Consider the following 19,631-nt stretch of genomic DNA (forward strand, 5'->3'; position numbering starts at 1 on the left):
ATCAATTTGTCGGTAGGTGTTTGACGTACCAGAGAATGAAATGATGTCTGTTCAGAGCTTAGGCAAGAGACCATCTTTTATATCACGCGGCACCTGCTCATACGAGACGGCGTGCTCGCTGGCATCTGCATTGGTGCGCTGCCGCACTCCCATTGTTTAGCGGTGACGTCGCACGACGTCAATTTAGCGGAGAAACTAGATTGGCTGTTCCGATGCCAGTCCCTCGGGTTTCATCTACAGACGGCAATGGAATGAAATTAGTTGGGGGCTCACGGCAGAGTGCCCCTCTGTTCTGGCTTGCTTCTTTCAATTCGGCCCCCCACTCCACCGGTTAGGTCGAGTAACCACCCAGAATGTCCTACTCAAATTACACAAACTTATGGCACGCACGCACCATCTTACCTTTATCAACCCTCCCCCCCCCCCTCCCCAAAGAACAGAGAAATAACCAGATTTCAGCACCACCCGGATTGAGAATCCCGAGTAAACTCCCTGCCTCCACAGGGATGAGGCAATGGCAAGAGATTAAGGGGGGAAAGGGAGAAATGACAGGTGTCCTGCTCCTGTGTCCAGGTGCCCGAGGATCACTGTAGAACAGCAAGGTGCCGACTGTAGCGGCCAGCGTCTACAACCCTTTCGCGATTTCGAGTTAGGCAAGTAGTCTCCTTTCGTATCAAATACGGCAACAGATTCAAAGCTTTGATGTACTGGATCCAAATGCCGCGTAGCCTGTAAAAACACGCCGCTGTTCTAAGAGGAGCACTGACAACCTCGGCTTGCATCTGCCATTTTCTGAATTCCCGGTTCGAGTTTCTCGGTGTGAAGTCACGTGGATGTTGCACGAGGGAACGGGATTATTTGACAACTAGAAACTGTTGGCTTCACTGAGCTACGATGACCGACACCGAGCTCTCGCAACACAGCGCATCTGCCCATTGTGGCTTGTTTCACATCCCAAGTTAGTAAGGCTAGCTACTCCCCTCCCCTTTCTAATGGCATCCTTTATTTCCTCAAGTTTCCCACCAAGATATTCTTCAAACCAAGTCCCTGACAAGGGGGCACCGGCGTTACACTTAAAAAACCACCAACATAACAGTCCGGCAAGAACTGGAAGGACTAGCACCAGTGAATACATTTTGTGAGCACGGGTAAAATTACAGTTGAGGCATGCAAGATTTGAATCGAGGCAAAGCCTTTATCTCAATACGGTGAAGGTTTAATGAAAGCATTGCAAGAACACGGCCGTCCTTGGAAGTCTAATAAGGGTTGCATTTTTTCACGCATTTACAGCCATGTTGCCTTTGCAATATGCGCACTCCTGGTCTGTCGACCTATTAATGTAAAGGGAAATATTGGCATGCCCGTGTATTCCTCGACGGTCAATTCACTGTCAATTCATAAATATACTGGTTACACATTACCATGTTCATCACTATTAGTGGGAAGCGTTTGACTGATTCATGAAAGACGAAAGTGCTAAGTGTTAGGCTAGGAGAGTAGTTTGTTCATTTGATGATGGTGTTCCTACCTCTCTATTGGGAAGAGAAAAGTTTCTTCAGATTTTTTCAATAAAGATATCAGAACCTGTACAAATTATGTGTCATGTAGAAGTTCTTTTATGTTTATTGGGCATTCATATCTTTCTTCACTAGGGTGAACATTGGACATTCATATCTGTCTTCACCGAAAAAAGGAAAATGACAATCTCAATAGTACTAGTTCCTCCCTAGCACTTTTCTCAAGTGCTGTTCAACTACTTTGCACCACTCATTCTAACCACCACAGTTGCACATATTTGCAATACCCCATCACCTTTGAAAATTGGCATACCAATTGACAGAACAAATCTGGTCCCGAGCTACCACACTGCTATCTTTTGTTTCAACTATTATTTCAGGACTAGAGAACCTAGAGGTCTAACGAGAACTCAACTGCTACCACTTGGGCAAGAAATAAAAAAAAAGCTTTCAACAACAAAGCAAAAATACTAGAAAGTTCCATATTCCTATCCACAACAATCTGGCACCACTTTTTTACAGAGATTGTGGCCTACGAAAAATGCAGTCATGAAATGTGTTGCCACCGATGCAGTCATTGGTCACTGGGCCTTTGGCGAGCAACGAAAACATGAAACAAACGAGGCAAAATATACTAGAGAGTTCCACAGTCCTATCCACAACAAGTTGAACACATTTCCTTTTTACAGAGATAGAGACGCAAGCTAAATGACGCCATGAAGCATGCTGCCGTCAATGCAATCACTGGTGCGGAGCAGTCCCACGTCGCGCAACTCCGTCGAACTGGTCGCAAGTCTGTTGCGCACACAGGCGAGCAGAACTGGACTTGTGCAACTTCAAAGCTCTGTTCGTCTCTGGAGAATCCGTCCCTCCAGCTCGCCGTGGAGTTTGCCCACCTGGAAGGCACGACAAACGTTCCTGTCGGCGCTGCATTTTATGAAAAAAATGCACGACAAAGCGACAAAACAACTTCCTCAGGGGACACTAAAATCCCAAAGGGCTTTTTCTTTTTGGTTAAGTGCCTCAAGGAAATAAATATGTCACAAAATAAATAGGCTCCAAACTAAGAAAACATGAACATAGGAAACACATGTGCCAATCAATATTCCACAATATGAATTTAATCGAGAATGCCGATTTCTGTGGAATTCTGACTTCCAAAGAGCAGTTGACATTCCACTTTTAAACTACTAGAGGGTGCCTCTGTGTGCAAAATTAATGGGGTTTGTCATATTGCATGAATTTTACTTCACACAAAAGCTGAACTCAAGTATGAATGTAAGGGCTAGTAAGTCATGATGAACCCGGTCTCATCTCAAAGTTTGAAACAAGAAAAATGCCCTAAGTAAAAGCTAGCAACAAGGATAGAGAGCTTTCTATTGGAAGAAAGCACCTTGAAATTTTAACTGGAAAGCACAAATCTGATTCTAACAAAAAAAAAAAAAAGGTTTTGAATTTTAGGGGCGAAGCTCCTTAGGGGCTAGCCATGTCCGTATGTCCGTCCGCCGTCGGGTCACGAGCACGTGCTCCCGTGCTCGTGTAGGGAAAAAAACAAAAAAAACAACCGCATTTCCATGTGGTGAATGATGTTGATTGGGGCAAAGCTCTGGTGGTGCTTGTCTGCGTAGACGCTGAGCCGCAGCATGCCGAGCCTTTCGTTCGTTTTCATCCATGTCAGAAAGAGAATGTGTGGTATGTAACGTGCTTATATTCGCAATTGAGCATTTGACCGCAGCGTGACATGGATGAAAACGAACAAAAGGCTCAGCATGCTGCGGCTCAGCGTCTAAACAGACAAGAACCACCAGAGCTTCGCCCCAATCAACATCATTCACCACATGGAGATGCCGTTTTTGATTTTTTGTGTTATTTATAGCCAAAAGCTTTTGCATTTCTCTACTCCAAAGATTCTACCTTTGGAGTTCTGGGTTCTACAAAGCGTAGCTTATCAACCAGGGTCGCACAGGCTTTTAGGAAGAAAGTTGAGGGGCTTTCAATGAGACACTTCATGAAATTTTGAGGAAAAGTCCCAATTTTAAAAACCACTGTGTTTTAAAGAACTTTTATTGTTAGACAGTGATTCGAACAATTCTTGTCAAATAGAGCTCAAAATTTTTTTAGAATGGTTTTCAGAATGAAGATGACAGTCCTAAACTATACATTTGAAAAATCTAAAGTGCCGTGTTTCAAGAGCATTTGCTCTCAAAATAGCTTATTCAAATATCAAAAGTGAGGGGTTTTCTCAAAGGCCATCCAAAATTCAAGGCTTCTCCTCTATGCAGGGCGTTCCGAGCCCTCAGGCTTGCTCCGAAATCTATGCACTAATTTCACAAGGAAAAATCCACCCTTCGAATCCACCCTGGAACAAAATTTGAGATCGCCAGGTGCAGGCGTCTATTTTAGGACGAGCCTGGCCATTGCGAGCGCCCTACATTTCACTTGCACCCACCTTGTGGTTGTACTGCTTGACGCGCTGCCTGAGGGTCTTCACTTCGTCTGGGTCAGTGTCCAGCTTCCCTCCCGTCAGGTCTGCCTTCAGCTGCAGCTCGGAGCGGAAGTGGTGCAGCTTGCGCAGGCGATGCTCGTAGTGCGACAACTCCTCCTGTCGCCGGACGGCAACCACGGAAACGAAATGAGGTTTGACCAAAAATTAGTTTCTACCCTTTTCTTTTTTTTTTGTGAGACTTTCTTTCATCTTTTCACACTGTGTACAAATGCAAAGCCCCACTCTACAGCGGAAACACTGCTCTCCCTCTCCCCGTTGTTCCTCACACACGGCAAGGTTCTCTCTCACTCTCCAACTCCCTTCTCCTGTAGGCCGCAGCTGTTCTTGCACCAAAGACGCTCTCCCTTGCCCTCCTCCCCCTTTCCTCTGGCAGCCGTTGTTGCAAAGTACAGGCGCGGTTGCACCGTACGGACATGCTCCCTCTCCTCCCCACTGCCGCCACCCAGGTTCCGTTCTCGTGTGCTCTCCGCGCCTCTACAGAACATTTCACGTGCAGGCACAGGCCCCCCTGTTCTAAAAGAGTGTTTCAGCCAAAAAAAAAAAAAAAGCGCGTCTCTGTGTCCTTTTTTAACGCACGCAACATCTCGCACAATCATTCCACTAAAGCACACGTCTCCTACATCACTTCCCCTGAAAGCAAAGAACCTACTGCAAACATTGCACAGCACACTGGCTGAAGCAAGTCTCCTTCGACATGCCTTTCGACAACGCAGCAGCTACCGTTGTCAATTGTAGCACCCTTTGTGTAGTCGTCTGCAACGTTTTAATCCACACAAATGGTTTGTTCCAAAACTGGGGCAAGGTTGCACGAATAAGGTCTTCACTGCAAAATTATCAAGTTCAGCAGACATTCGATTGCCATTACAAATCACTTTGGTAATACACCAAGTTTTGCTAACACCATTTTTTGGTTTTAAAGGTCACGCTGTAAATGCGGTATTGAAGAGAGTCATTTGGTGAACCAGAGTCTTCCTCTAAGCTATGGATACATCTTCCACTAAGCTATGGATAGATCACATTTTGATGTTAAGATTTTGAAACCAGATCAATGATTAAGGTAATTCCCAGACACAGTGGTGAGAATTAACAGCATGTTACATCGAAAAACTAGCATAGCCCAGCTACTGAAACCTTTTGCATAAAGCTGACCATCCCAGTGATAGAACCATCTTGGTGGCTAAATACTGGGGGCTAAATGCCAGTGGTGACTAAATGCTAGTGGGAAAAAACTTGAAACAAAACAAACAATAGTGACTGAACACTAGTGAGCAAACACTAGTGACTGAACACCAGGAAGGAACACTAGAAAGACACGTTAGTCACTGAACACCAGCAAATGAACACAAGGGGAGAATAGCTAGAGAAGAAATACTAGTGAAAAAACAATAGTGATGAAACACTAGTAAAGAAACAATAGTGATGAAACACCAGCAAATCAACACTAGTGATGAAACACCAGCAAATCAACACTAGTGAGGAAACATTAGCGAAGGAACTAGTGAGGGAACATTAGTGAAGGAACAAACATTAGTGAGGGAATACCAACGACTGAACACTAGATAATAGACACCCCTGACAAAACAAGTGCTAGTGGTGAAACCAGCAATTGGACACTAGTGAATGAACACTAGTGAGTGAACACTAACGAGGGAACATTAACGAGTGAACACTAGCGCCTGAACAGCGGTGGCTGCATGAAGACTTTCTATAGCAAAATGCATAGCCCCAAAAGAGAAAGGGCTTACCCTGAGGGAGTTCAGCTCTGTGGGCGTGAAGTCGGCCTGCTGCGCCAGCTTCCACAGCTGCTGAACCTTCTCCTCCTCGAAGTCCTTCATGCCGGCGAGCTGGGAAGCACGGGCACTCAGCTTCTCATAGCCTTCCCTGAGCTGCTGGTGGTGCTGCTTTAGAGCCGCGTGCGGGAGTCCGTTCTCCACCAGTCGCTTGGCCGCATCCGAGGCGTCCTCCGTCGCAGACAACACCTCGTCTAGCGAATTCTCGTGGTCGTCTGCGAGAAATGTGTCTCCTCTCAAGGTCACCCCGTGGAACCACTGCAGGAGTACTACCGTATGTCCTGCACCATGGTTTGCACCCAGTGTATAATCTGCAGGGTACAAATTTTGGTTTAAAAAAGTTTTTCTTTAGATAGTCCACACCCAGTGCCTATCGTAAAATCCCGTAAGGGCTCCTCCGAGAGATTGGTACTGCAGTCTTTTTATATGGTTCCCGAAGGGGCGCAACGCTTTTCAATGTCAGTTTCTCGTTACAGCCGGCCGTCACGGCCAAACGTTACAGAACCCTGTGAAAATGGGCCAATAAAACATCACTGCGTTAAAAGAAAACCTGCTGCCAGCCACTCACTGCGACTCTTGCCTGAGGAATCCACTGTGCCGTCCAGGATCTCGTAGTACTCGTCGATCTTGTCCTGATGATGCTGAAACTCTTCCTTCAACGTCTTCAGCTCCAACTCTGGATGAGGGAGAGGCACAAAAACAATTGTTAATAATAATTAGGAGAGAGGGAAGTTCCATAAAGGCAGTGACTATTTCGACGTACACGACGCCACTTTTGTAAAATGTCAAAATAGTGGCTCTATTATTTCGATGTCCTCCTTCAATGCAGCAGCCGTAGCAGCGACAGCCGTCATCTGGTTTCGTTCTGTTTAGTTTCTGATGGTGTCGCCGGTGTTCTGTTGGCATTTTGACGGATAGTTTCGGTACCAGTTGGGATTGGAAATGTTTTATTCAGAGTGTGTGTGTGACTGGCTCGACAGACCCGCTGTTATACCCTATATCCACAAGGTCTCACACAACCTTAAAAAACTAGCGGCACACTTTGATTTGCCGATTATGTTTTCGGCCCCGGAAAAGGTGTCCAGCCTGTGCCAAAAAATTAACAACAAAAATGACAGAGGCAACGTTTGCAGAAAGAAACGCTCTAGGAAATTTGTGGAATGCGCATCCTCGGTCATATACGAAATTCCAATGACATGCGGAAAAGGGTATGTGGGCGAAACGGGCAGATGCGGTAATGAAAGGGCAAAGAGCACGCGTTATCAGTAAGGAATTCACCTTTGGGCAATTTAGCTATTCACTGCGATAGATGCCCTAGCGCCCCGGAATTGGAAAAAAACAAAAATTCTGGGAAAGCTAAGAAGCAAATTCTCGAGAGAGCTGTACGAGTCATTCAACACTATAGTCCGTTGCAACCTAAAAACGAAGGGCGAGGGTAAGACGAACCGGGGAGCAGGAAGCAGACGGAACGCTGGAGAAGAGAGGGGGAAACCTCCTCCTCTCTTTAGCGTTCCGTCTGCTTCCTCCTCCCCGACACGTCTTACCCTCGCCCTTCGTTCTTAGGTTGCAACATACTATAGACCGTTCCATTAGGGTCATAGCAGAGAGGGTAAAAGAAAAAAAAAATGCACTACCCTCTCCCCCGCAAGCCGTCCGCTCCGCCGAGTGGGCTGTAGCTAGCGTCTGGCTGGCGTGCAAACTCTGTTTAAAATCGCGTCATTTTAGAACTTTCAAGCGCAGATGCGCAGATTTCGGTATGCCAGTTGTCATGTAATACTATGCTAGATAAAAAGACTCACAGGGTCCAATTGCGCTGTTACCTGCGTGCAAATAAAAAACAAAAATAGGGAAAACTGTGTCAGATTGGACGGTCTCTTTGGCGAAAAGAAAATCCGGTTGCTGTACCTTTTTTACTATACAAAAGTTCGTACTGGTGTAGGCCTTTAGCGACCATGAGTGGAAGTCTGAAATAATAAATAAAAACATGCTCTCCTGCCGCAATACACGCAGTAGTTGAGGGTAGTACTGCCGGCTGACTCAACTGCTATTTAAGTAACGGAAAAAATATACGCTAGTTTATCATTTAGCAAAATAGAACAACAGAGAGCTCTAGGCTGATTTTGGAGTAGCCACAACTATTCTAAGAACGCGAACCACTTCACAACGGCAGCCACGAGCGAGAGTTCGATGTTCCGTACAGCCCGCCGATACAGCCCAAAGATGGAGAACGGCAACCTCCCGGTTTGTCGTCTGCTAGCGGAGTCGGCGGCGTGCCCTCTCTCTCGTTTTACCCCGCCGAACCCGCCGAACTTCCTGCATGTGTGGAGAGGGCGCTGCGGTCCAACAAAATGGTGCCGCCCAGAGAGCGCTAAATGGAATGGTCTACAGATCGCAGGGGGATGACAGATACATAAGTGCCCCGTCAGTCCATCTAACAGCCAAGGAATATAAATTCCTGCTTGAGAAGCCCGATTGGGTGTATAAATAGTGTGTGTTATTTCAATAAGCATTTAGTTGAAAGTAGCGCTTCGTCTTGTCTCCCTTACTCTGTCCCTGTCTTGCGGCTCATTTTGTCAAAAGAATTCCTCAGGGCTTTGTTCCTGGGACGCTGCTTTTTCCCTCGCATTTGTGAACGACCTTCTTGATCACATAACATCCTGTATTCGACTTTTTTCTTATGACGGCGTAATATACCGTCCTGTATCTAACTTGCATGATCACGTATAGCTACAAGCTGACCTTAATTTAATGGCTGACTGCTGTCAAAAGTGCACAATGACAATTACCTTTTTCTAAAACGCAACTCCATTCCCTTCACGCGTGCTCATAATCCTCTGTTTTACTTACACAATGTCAAGCAGCCTATTACCGATGTCCGTCGCACGGGTACCTCGGCGCTCGCTTATTGTAACGACTCCTCATGGAATGCTCGTATGATGCATATGCCGTCTAACGCTAACAGCTCTCTTAGTTATCTTTGACGTAATTCGAAAGTAGCACTGTCATCAATAAAGCAACTAGCCTACACTACACTCAAAACGTAGCTACTGGAATATGTCATCCGTCTGGTCCCCCTGGCAACATTCATTGGTAACAAGCATAGAGGCCGATCAAAATCGCACCATCAGACTCATATTTTAGACTACTCTCGAGACCCCAGTATTACTTCGCCAAGAATAAAGTCTGACCTCGATCTACTCTCATTAAGAAGAACATTAGGTACCTCTACTGTCCATTGTTCACAAGATATACTGTCATACCCATGACATCAGAACTTTGTCGTTATTCCGACCCACTCGCATATTTCCTTGCATTGATAATGTGTATAAAGTCCGCACAATTTTCGCTCCAACTGTCCCATCTCCTGACTCCCGTTAACAATGGCGGACTGGAGTAACTTCCCCTATGATATCGCGACCCTGACAGATCGTACCACCTTCATTTCACAACTAAGCACCCATCTCAAGTTTTACTAATGGCAAAGAGTTCATTAGTATAAATATTTATTTTTGTGAAGCCTTCGATGTGACCACTTAGTTTGCAATCTGTTTTAGTGTGAATTCTGTGTTTTCCTTTGCTCTTATATAAAAAAAGAAAGCTTAGCAGCCATCCCCCCCCCCCCTCCTCCTCCTCCTCCTCCTCCTCCTCCTCCTCCTCCCCCCTTCCCCCCCCCCTCATATAATGCCTGCAAGGGCCCTCAAGGGGTAAAAATGGTGATGATGATGGTATAGGCATCACAGTGATGTTACGAGAATGTCACGGTGATGCCATGGTGTCACAAGACACTATCGATTTTCGTAACCGTTTTCTCATAGAATTATACTAACAAAACACGTTCTGCAATAAAAAAAAAAAAAATGTTATGCCCTTTTTTTGGAGATGTAATGCGATAGCATTTGGTATCCCATGCACCCTTCCAGACATTCCTCAAGCTCGGCACTTTTGGCCTGCCTTGGTGCCACGCTGTTTTCCCTTAATTTCTTCCCTAACTGAATTGGCATACGACTCCACAGAGGTTCAGGTTTTTCCCACTAAATGTGGCGGGGATACGCCGATAATTTGGTTGGTATTACGTAACATCAGTGCCCCCCATCGCACGAAATAAAGTTCCCCGCTAAATTTAGTGGGGGAACTGAATTGGTTTGCGATTAAACACCCAATTCAGGTTTTCTCACCAAATTTAGCCACTGAACTGCAATGAATGGATGCACACGATCTCACAATTTAGTGGCCTTGAAATGCAACCAAATTTTATAATATTTTCAAAGTATTTCTAGATCAATCTTAAGACATTTGCATCGCTCCCTTCTTAACATCATTGACTATCAACACTTCTAGCTCTCAATTCTAGCTAAAAAGAAAATCAGAATTTCATGTTTAGTTTTTGCTCAAATGTTTGTACTCCCCCAATATTGCCTTTCTTTAAATTTGGTTCTCACGATCCACCCCACTACTGTTTGCTTTTTTTCTGCTTTCTTGCATGTCATGTTTTTACTAGTTTCTCATTGCTATTAACAATTCTAAGACCTAGCACATGTTTCAACTCATGTGACAATCAATGCCATCATTTTACGTTTTCTTCTATACCTTTCAGTTTTTTTCCCCATAGCTATGAAAAGATTTAACTTACCATATTGTTTTACAGTGAATGAACCCTGTATTATACTATGATATATTGCCGCATACAAGTCAACCCTTTCAGAAATGGGCATCTCAAAGTAAAGCATCTCAAAAACAAGTACTTGGCTATGGGCCCATATGGTGTTCCAGTAAACTGTAATAGGCGATTACTGTACTAAAACCCATCGGTTTGATTGATTGATTGTTGCTCTTCCACACTCACCATCCAGACCTGACTGCTCGACCTTGCGCCAGAGCTTGTTGAGCTTCTTATCCTTGAAGAGCCGGTCCGCACGCGGCGCATTGGGATGCTCCAGTGGAACAGCGTCGTGATGCTTGAAGTGCTCTGCCAGGCCAAACCGCTCCACTATTTCTGTGCCATAGAAACGCCGCGTCCAAACGGATTAAAATACCGAACATGCGCCCGCACCACAGTTGGCGCCCCTCTACGGCGTCTGCGAAACGCCGACGTAAATTGCCCAAAACACTTTTTTGTTTCCTTGTAAATGAGGACAGTTTTTTCGCTGATGTTTTCACTCTAAACTTCCACCCCGCAACCACAACTCTCTAGCAAATCGCAGAGCGGTACGCTTAGAAACCAATCTTTACAGTCAGTTTGAATTGGGTTCGAAGCATTGGCTTACCCGCTGTGTAAGCTGCTCCGATATATTTGCATGGTCAGCGCGACCAAACAGCATTAGTTAAGCCTGCATATGTACCCTGTGAATGCGATATATGCGCGCAAGCGGGAGCCAGATTTAATACCTTCGCCAACAAATGAATGAGAAATATAACCTTCGCGGCATTTTGAGCAGTTCGCGTAGACAAAGAAAGAAAAATGCATAAAAGTTGCACTGTTGTACAAGTGTCTTATGCAACACAGTTATTTTTCACCGAAATATCCGTCAGTGTGTCATCGATGAATATTTTACCGAAAATAAATGAGTCTCTTACACGAGAAACTACAGTAGTCGGTCGGGCATGCGCCCAAGTGGAGAGACGTCGGCACCGACGGAGCGTGAGAAAAACAACGCACGTGGCTGGGTCCTTAATTGCAAGCGCCGATGCGATACAATGAAGCCCCGTACACCTTTCCACTGATTATTGCCGAGGCGGAAAATACCGCGCCACTGAGCTGCAGACGCACATGCGGCGTTCAGAATTCCGCGGAAGAGGGCTACCGGCATGCTCGGAACGCCTTCCGCAGCCCAGCAAATAAAGGTGGCAGTGCCCAAGAGGCCGTTGGCGGAATGGTCCACACCGTTCCGTCGGATCAGACGAAGGCCGAGCAAAGGTCCACGACCGTGGCCTCCACTTTTCGGCCCTTGGACCTAAAAAGCGTCCGTCCCCCGTTTTCTCGTTGCCATCTTTGACTACCGGGTGGGCACTTGGGCACTTATACTTTGTTCAAGTCTGTTTTAGTAGTATTGCCCCAGACAATCTTACGAATTATGTTGGGAGATGCCGAACGCACGGCACGTTTTGCGCAGCGCTAGGCTAGCGTGACGCGAACAGAAATATGGCACAATAAATTGAGTGGCGTCGCACGAGCTTGCGTGACCACAGTCACACTAATGTCATGTAAACACCGTCCACCAAATTTAGCAAGACGGGAATCTGTCAGATTTGGCAAGCAAGTGCCGGTTTTTCATGGTGTCGCGTCACAATTAATGCCATTCCTTAAAGAGAACCTGGATCACTTTTCAAGAAATCCGAGATAGGAGCAACCTTCCCTGGCGTTTTGTCCCATTAACTCAGTTGTCGCACTTACCTTGGGCAGAGGTTAACATAAATCACATTTATTTAAAAAATATGCCCAGCGATTGCCGCATGGTATGAGGTGAGCCCCTCTGCCGCCTGTTATCTGTCCAAAAAGTCTCGGCGTCAAAGTCTGCATCCCCAAGCCAGGTCAGTGGGGAGTGAGGGTCAACTTGGAGTTACTGGATATTGCCAGAGTATTGTATTCTATAGCATCCACTATGATTGGTCTATTTTAGCTTTGATCAGCCATTTTGGTGCTGAAACATATATGGTGGGCAGGGTTTCACAGGTGCCAACCCATCTCCCAAGCGGACTCGCCGAGAATTATCACCAGAGTTAGAATGCGCCCAGATCGGGACGTGCTACCTGAAACCACCAGTGAGACGTGGTTGTGTAAAAACAATATTAATTGTGCTGCAAAACCTTTAAATTAAAATTTAATGAAAACATCATGCTCCTTTCATCCTGTACTGATCTCGAATAAAGGCACCTACAAAAAGAGCTTTTTCCACTTCCTTTTACAGAAGAACATGCTTTTTGAATGCTGGCTTTGTCGAGAAATGCTTCCAGAATTTTCAAGTATCAAGATTCTGTCGGAAATTCCAACAGCACCATTCATAATATTTGTCAAAAAAAAAAAAAAAAATTAAGTTGCCCTTTTGGCGTTATCGAGCCTGGGAGTTTCGCTACTCTGGTAACATCCAGTGACTCTAGGTCATCTGACTCTGGTGATGCCACCACTTTTGCTAGTTTTTCACTCCGCTTTTGTGCGCGACTAGGACAAAATTTTATTTGCCGATTACGACACCCCCAATAACAAGATTGAAAGAAAACCGAACACGCAACTTTTAAGGTGCCTACAATAACTTTCACAGCTTACTGAATTCAAGGACCTCTTCAGTTTCCCTTTAAACACAATCTGCATTAAAAATAAAGGGCCCCTCGTTTACCCTTCAGCCTGTGCCTGAGCTCGGCCTCCTTGAGGCCCTCTTTGTCCTGGCCAGCTCCCCTGAGCTTCTTCCAGGCCAGCTCGTCCTTGTCCTGCACCTTCAGCTCGGTGTACAGCCCCTTCAGCTTGGCCTCGCTCAGCCTCTGCAAGGGCAGTCAATCGGTGAGAACACGGCAACCACACATCAACCGATGTTGGAGGGAGCAATCCGAAGAGGTCGAGCAACTAAAAAAAGGTGTTTTTAAGATAGTATTTTATATTTTGGGCTTTTGCATTTTCACCTGCTTTTGTAGATGAAAGTTGGCCTCACATGCTTCTTTTCTGTGCGCTTTCTGCACTAGGGCAACATCAGTTGTATTCAGTGACAGGTTAAGGACCCAGTAGATGCTCTGCCTTGAGCACAAGCTTTCTGCACGGCCAAAGCATGGTAGAAGGCAACAAGTGCATGCTGAATTCAGAGCATCGAATGGGTCCCCAACCGTCACCGACAATAGACTGAGGCCGCAGTGCTGTCACTTTATGCATCCTTCAAAAGACTAGTTCCAAAAATCCCTGCATGCAACACTGCACGCACTGCATCGTGGGAGATCTTTGGCCATGGAGAGAAGTGGTGTGGTTCCAACCTCGATTATCTTGCTGACGAAGTGGTGCATCTCGGCAATGCATAAAAATAAAGTCGGTGCTCGCTAGCGTCCTCCTTGTTTGTCTTCGTAAGGCCCCCGGTTGAAACACGGACCTCTGACGGCCGTAAGGGTCCGCCTGCTTAGCGAGGAGTGAGAGTTCAGCCGGCCGCATCCAACACCTTTCCGGCTGCCCGGACACCACTCCAGGGCTCTGCCGGCTCCTGGATAATTTAAGAAGCCCGTTGAGGGGATGACAGAACAAGATTGTTGTGGAATAAAGACGAGGAGGAACGTGGGTGGGACAGCTACTGGAAGTGCGCGCAAGCACAGCCTATTTGAGTGATCCGGTAAACTACCTTACGAAAACGAACGAATCTCGGGTCCCTTCATTAACAATATGGTGCCAAAGGTTGCCAAATCGAAACTGAAACTGGGGCAAGGGGTTAATATAAGATGCTGTGCACAGCACCATGCCACTAGGATCGCTTCAATTTTACAAGTCTATTACACTTTGTCAATGGTAGCAGTGACTGCAGAAGCATGTCCCGTGCCAGATCATTAATTGGTTTCCAGGAGTTGAGAACTTGGCGACCCACAATATCAGTAAAATGCACAAATGCAATTTGCTTTATTTTTGCGATCAGTATTGTTAAAGGGGCACTGACACCCCAAAGGTTGTATTCTTTTTTATTGTCTAAAACGATGCAAGTTGTAGTCATAGACAAGCAAAAAAAACCACATCGCGAAAAAAAACTTCCTCGCGCGCGCGCGCGCGCCTTCTTATTTTTGGCGTTTATATTTCCCGCGCTAACCTCCTTGCTTCTTTTGATCGGTGACGTCAAAAATCAGGAAATTTAGAAGCTTTGTAGGTGACATTTCAATAACATTTAATAACGGCAATCGTAAAACATGTTTTTTAACGCAATGACAAACGCACTACGGCCTTTCTTTTTGAAATACCAAAAATCAGATTTCGGTGTGATGTCGCTTCCTGAATTTGTGTTCTCCCTCGGAAACCTTGGCGGCGCTTGAGCGGCGAGTCGGGGAAGAAACCGGTTTTTCCCCGCGCCGGCTCCCTTCTATCCCGCCTGCTCACCTCCTCCTCTCTTCAAGTCGCGGTAGCACCGGCGCTTTGCTTCACAGCGTGGTGCGGAGGTCCGAAAGAAAGTCGAGTCGCAAGAGACTGCAAAATTTGACTCACTGCGCTGGCGCGGATCGCGCGGGAACTTCAAATTCGGCATTTGGAAATTGTTTTTTTAATTCACAAATACTCAATTCCCAAGTTTCGAATTTTGAGGGTAATGTCCCGGCATCATTTTCAGTCGTTTCGGATAATAAAATAAATTACGATTTTGATGTGTCAGTGCCCCTTTAAGTTTCTCGCACGCTCACTAACTGCATGCCAACCACAGTTTCACAGTCCCAAATTGTGTTCGTTGATACTTTCAGGTGGTCATACACTCAGAATGATTTGATCAAAAAACATATTTGACTCAAATTATATTTTCTTCGGCGTGCTTCCAGGTAGTGACAGCCACACTCTCAGCTAAGAAGAGCCAGATTGGCCACCCCTGACATATATATATATATCAGGTGTCTGCAATGCAGAGGCTCGATCTGAAATGGGCCGCAAAAATCGGCACTTGCACCTAGAGATCTAAACCTTTCATCAAAGGTGTATTTCACAGGTGGATTTTACCTTGTAAAATTACAAGGTGTAGCTCCCTTTCTGTAAGAAAAAAATAGGGCCAAAATTGTTGCCACGGTCATCGGCGGACGGTGACGCAGACGACCAAGTCGAGTGGCAGGGCGTGTTTGGCGCACGTATTGGTAGATGGCACTATCTTTTAAAAATATTGAGACTGCCCACCAGTGGCATAGCCAGGGAGGAGGCTTATGGGGCTTCAGCCTCCCCCCCCCCCTCTTCCCAAAATCCAGCCGACCCTGTAATATAAACATGCATTTTGACAACCCCTTCCCCTCTCCAGATCATGGACATCCCAGCCACCTTGGTTCCGTCCCTCTCTTCCTCTCCTCCCCTCCCCTCCCCTCCCCTCCCCTCCCCTCCCCTCCCCTCCCCTCCCCTCACCTCACCTCACCTCCCCCCCCCTCCCCCCCTCCCCCCCCCCCCCCAAAAAAAAAAAAATTCCTGGCTATGCCACTGCTGCCTGCGACAGCTGTGGTCTATTAAAATGAACATAATCCTTTTGTAACATACCTCCGATTTAAAAATAAATGCAGACAATGATAGGAAAACGTGAAGTAACTAAAATAAGGGGAAATGCAATTGCATAACAACAAAGCTCTTGCTGCTGACGGATTTCGTCTGCGTGTCGTTTGCCTTCTTTCGCTGGTGGGCTACACCTTGCGACACGGCTCCCTCCTGACACCATCCATCAATACGTGTGCCAAACGTGCCATCCTACTGATCTCAATGACTATTGCTGGATCGAGTTTGCCCGCTCCGCGAATACGGTCACTGGCGGCCATCTTTAGGTAGAGTTATATTACCTCTAGCCAAGGTACAGCTCCTGCAGCCACTGTAATCCATCCATGGTAGACAGTGTTTTGGCAGGTGTGGTGTCAGGCTGCCGTCAAAATAGGGTGGATGATATTTTGTGCTTGATTGAAATTGTTTGACGAAACATGTTTTTGAAACCCAGCGTGAACGGTAGCGCGATCTTTGAGGACCCGGTGAAAGTTTCACGAAATCGCAGCAGGGGGAAAAGCAGCGCAGCTCGCATTGAAAGTCGCATCAAAATTAGCATCAAAAGCAGACGCCTGTACGAAGTCTGCTTTCGATGCGAGCTGCGCTTCTTTCCCCCGGTGCTGCGCTTTCGTAGAACCTTTTCCGGGTCCTCAAAGATGAGGCTACAGTTCACGCCGGGTTTCAAGAATCTGCGTGGTCGAACAACTTGAATCAAGCACGAAATATCTCGCACGGTAGAGTGCACTAGATCCACGGCTATTTTATGGCACCCGGCCGCCATTGCGCTGTCCGCCATATTACTATGATGGCTAGAGATGATATAACTCTACCTAAAGATGGCCGCCAGTGACCGCATTTCGGTCCATAGGCGGAGCTTTTCAAACGCGATCCAGGAAATAGACATAGAGATCAGTGTGCCATCCGGCCTATTCGACTCTGTCGTCTGCGTCGCTTAACCGTGGTAAATTTTTTACCCTACTCTGTACAGAAGGGAAGTGATGTCTCGCAATTTCACAAGGTAAATAAAACCCACCTGTGAAATATACCTTAGACGAAAAGTTTAAAACCCACCTGTAGAATATACCTTTGACGAAAAGTTCAGATTGTCCCGTGCAGGCGCCGATTTGTACGGCCAATTTTAGATCGAGCCTTGGCATTTCAGACCAACTATATAAGCAATTCGAGGTGGGGAAGGACGAAAGAAAGCAGGGTCATCGTACTATTCGAGGCTTCCTTAACAAGCAGACGAGACAGAAGGAAGCACCACACACCCCCTTAGATAAACGTGATAATACTCCAATTTTTTTTTTCTACACGCCCTTAGATAACCATGAAGATGATACTCCAAATTTTTTTTCTTCTAATCTATCATAAAATTGAGTGCCACACCCTCCCTAAGGACAAACCAAGCGAGAAGTAGGATGGTAGTGACCGGGAGGAGTTTCAGTTACCCCGCTTCGAGCGTGAGCAAACGTTCCAGTGTCTCACGCAGCCAAAGCGCGGCAAAAGGCAACAAGCGCGAGCTGGACGCCGGGCATTAAAAAAAGACGGAGGGCACGTTTCGAGAAGGTAGATATGCTTTCGCTAAATGACTCCGCGTTTTTTTATTGTTTTTTTTTCTTCCAACTTGCTGGTTTTTGACATATTGAGCTCCTTAAAGGACCCACTGAAGTCGGGGTTATACGTGGCTTATGTTAATAGCGCTGAAGGAAAGCGATAACTCATGCAGTTAGAAGGGTTGGGTATACCGACCTTCTGCGCTTTCTCCCACAGAGCGTTGAGCTTGTGCATGCGGAACGGGGCCTCGTCCGGGTTCACAGAGGGCTTGGGCGGGGGTCCGGCCTTGTTCATAGCTTCGCTGTACTTGTGACCGGCGATGGATGCTAAGCAAGCTAAGCATGCCGAAAGTAACAGGCACATGCCGACACTCCCCATGATAGAACTGTCAGCGAAGTGCGGTAATCACTTGCTGGGCTGGGCCGGCTGGGCCTCGAAAAGTAAGTGACGTACTGCTCGGAGCGAATGGCTTGGCTGTTCAAGGAATGGTAGGGTGGGGAGCGGTGAACTAAAGAAAAAGCTTGTGTCAACAAACTTTGAAGTAGTGGAGCGTGCGCGTGCAGTGGATAAAAATGCGCACACCGTATTTGGGAAAGACCGGGTCATGTGACCAGATAGTTAGCACACGTAGATAAAAGAAACCAACAAATGTATTGAATTGGGCGGCGGCTTGCGCCACCTAGCCCGAACGATACTGAGGGCAGTGTTTATTTTTGCGAGCGTTCGGATAACTTCGGTCCTAAAGTCGTCAAACGCAAAGTTACAGCCGAAAGTTCGTGGAGCGCGCCGATTAGACAATGGCGACAAAAACGCGAAGTTGTCGTGATAGTCCAAGCGGTGCAGTCCGTGAACTTGGCCCAACTTTGTGTTTGATGAGTTTAGAGCCCTTGCAGTGATATGTGTCACAAAATTAAACCATCTTTAAAAAAACAAAAAAAAAAAAACGATTTTTTTTATGTAGGAAGATTTCGGTCAAAAATATGTCAAATGGACCTTTTCCACATACCGACGGCACCAGGCGGTGACTGCATGAACTAAAAATCGAGGAAGTGACCTACCTGCGCTACCAATCGATAATGGGAGCTACGCTACCAGTTTCTTCGCTCTCTGACCAGCGGCGCCTGCCCAACGCGACTTTAAAGGGGCATCCGTGGCGTCCACCCAATCGTCGTGTTTTCCTTTCCCTCGACGTTCTCTTTTTGTGTAACACTATTATATATATGCTGCAGTTACATGTTCTACTCGCTGATATACAGCCTCCTTCCGAATTTCCTCGATTTTTCGTTCTGACTTCCGCTGCTTGGCATCGGGCGCTCGCGCGTGCGCAGAACACTTCTCGGAAAAGGTCCATTAAACGAGCCGCCATCACAGAGAAAAGCATATTGGCCCTTTTTTAGAGGAACCAGCTTAACTTACCGAAAATTAAAAATAGGAGAAAAGACACCCGATCGCTGGTACCACCCTAAGCCACTGGATTTAGTACAACCAACGTTCCTAAACCACTCCGTTGGGAAACTGCCATAGAGACTGCCCTGAAAGAGTGGCCCCGATCTGTCCTCGAGAACCGAGCTAATGGCGAACACAACGCCGCCATATCTCCCGCAGCGGCCACTCGAGGAACTGCACACAACTTCTACTTTGGATTTTATCGGTAATTTTGGCGCTGAAACAGATACACCGGAAGAGGTTACAGGGGTGCCACCCCCGCCTCCCCAGCGGACGCGCAGTGTGTTACTACCGAAGTTAAAACGCACCTAGGTCGGGACGCGCTACCTGAAAGCACCGCTGAGGCATGGTTGTATAAAAACAGTATTAATTGTGCCACAAAACCTTGCAAACTACAGATTTTAAGAACATCACGCACCCTTCATTTCGTACTAAACTCCAATAAATTTTGTACAAAAAGAGTCTTTTCCGTTTGTTTTGACGCAAAAACATGCTTTCTAAAAGCTCAATGTGACCACAGTACAGACAAGTGATAAAGAGTGGCGCTGTTGTCGTATTTAGCTCGGTCTCGATGGACGCCAGCGGCCCAGGTTTCGACGGCGAGTTTCCCAACTGAGTGTTTTAGTAACGTTGAGTACAACCAACTAGCTGAA

General features: G+C 46.4%; 1 protein-coding gene across 1 annotated transcript; it reads right to left on the reverse strand.

Annotated features, from left to right (window-relative positions):
* Nucleotides 1-1,598: 1,598 nt before the first annotated feature.
* LOC8037864 (alpha-2-macroglobulin receptor-associated protein) lies at nucleotides 1,599-18,144 on the reverse strand. The gene is made up of 7 exons (XM_002405782.5): nucleotides 17,728-18,144; nucleotides 13,145-13,286; nucleotides 10,657-10,806; nucleotides 6,382-6,489; nucleotides 5,769-6,028; nucleotides 3,967-4,119; nucleotides 1,599-2,413 (listed from the first exon to the last, which is right to left on the reverse strand). The coding sequence occupies exons 1-7, from the start codon at nucleotides 17,908-17,910 to the stop codon at nucleotides 2,354-2,356; spliced, it is 1,056 nt and encodes a 351-aa protein (XP_002405826.3). The 5' UTR covers nucleotides 17,911-18,144; the 3' UTR covers nucleotides 1,599-2,353.
* Between the last annotated feature and the right edge of the window lie 1,487 nt (nucleotides 18,145-19,631).

Source organism: Ixodes scapularis, unplaced genomic scaffold (assembly GCF_016920785.2).
Source record: "Ixodes scapularis isolate PalLabHiFi unplaced genomic scaffold, ASM1692078v2 PGA_scaffold6__148_contigs__length_123643588, whole genome shotgun sequence".
Lineage (NCBI taxonomy): Eukaryota > Metazoa > Arthropoda > Arachnida > Ixodida > Ixodidae > Ixodes > Ixodes scapularis.

Excerpts from the sequence above, each read along its gene's own strand:
- LOC8037864 (XM_002405782.5), bottom strand. The coding sequence starts at position 17,910 with ATGGGGAGTGTCGGCATGTGCCTGTTACTTTCGGCATGCTTAGCTTGC. Across the intron at positions 4,120-5,768 it reads CAGAGCTGAACTCCCTCAGG|GAGGAGTTGTCGCACTACGA; the intron begins GTAAGCCCTTTC and ends GTCCGGCGACAG. Across the intron at positions 2,414-3,966 it reads TCAAGCAGTACAACCACAAG|GTGGGCAAACTCCACGGCGA; the intron begins GTGGGTGCAAGT and ends CGTGCCTTCCAG.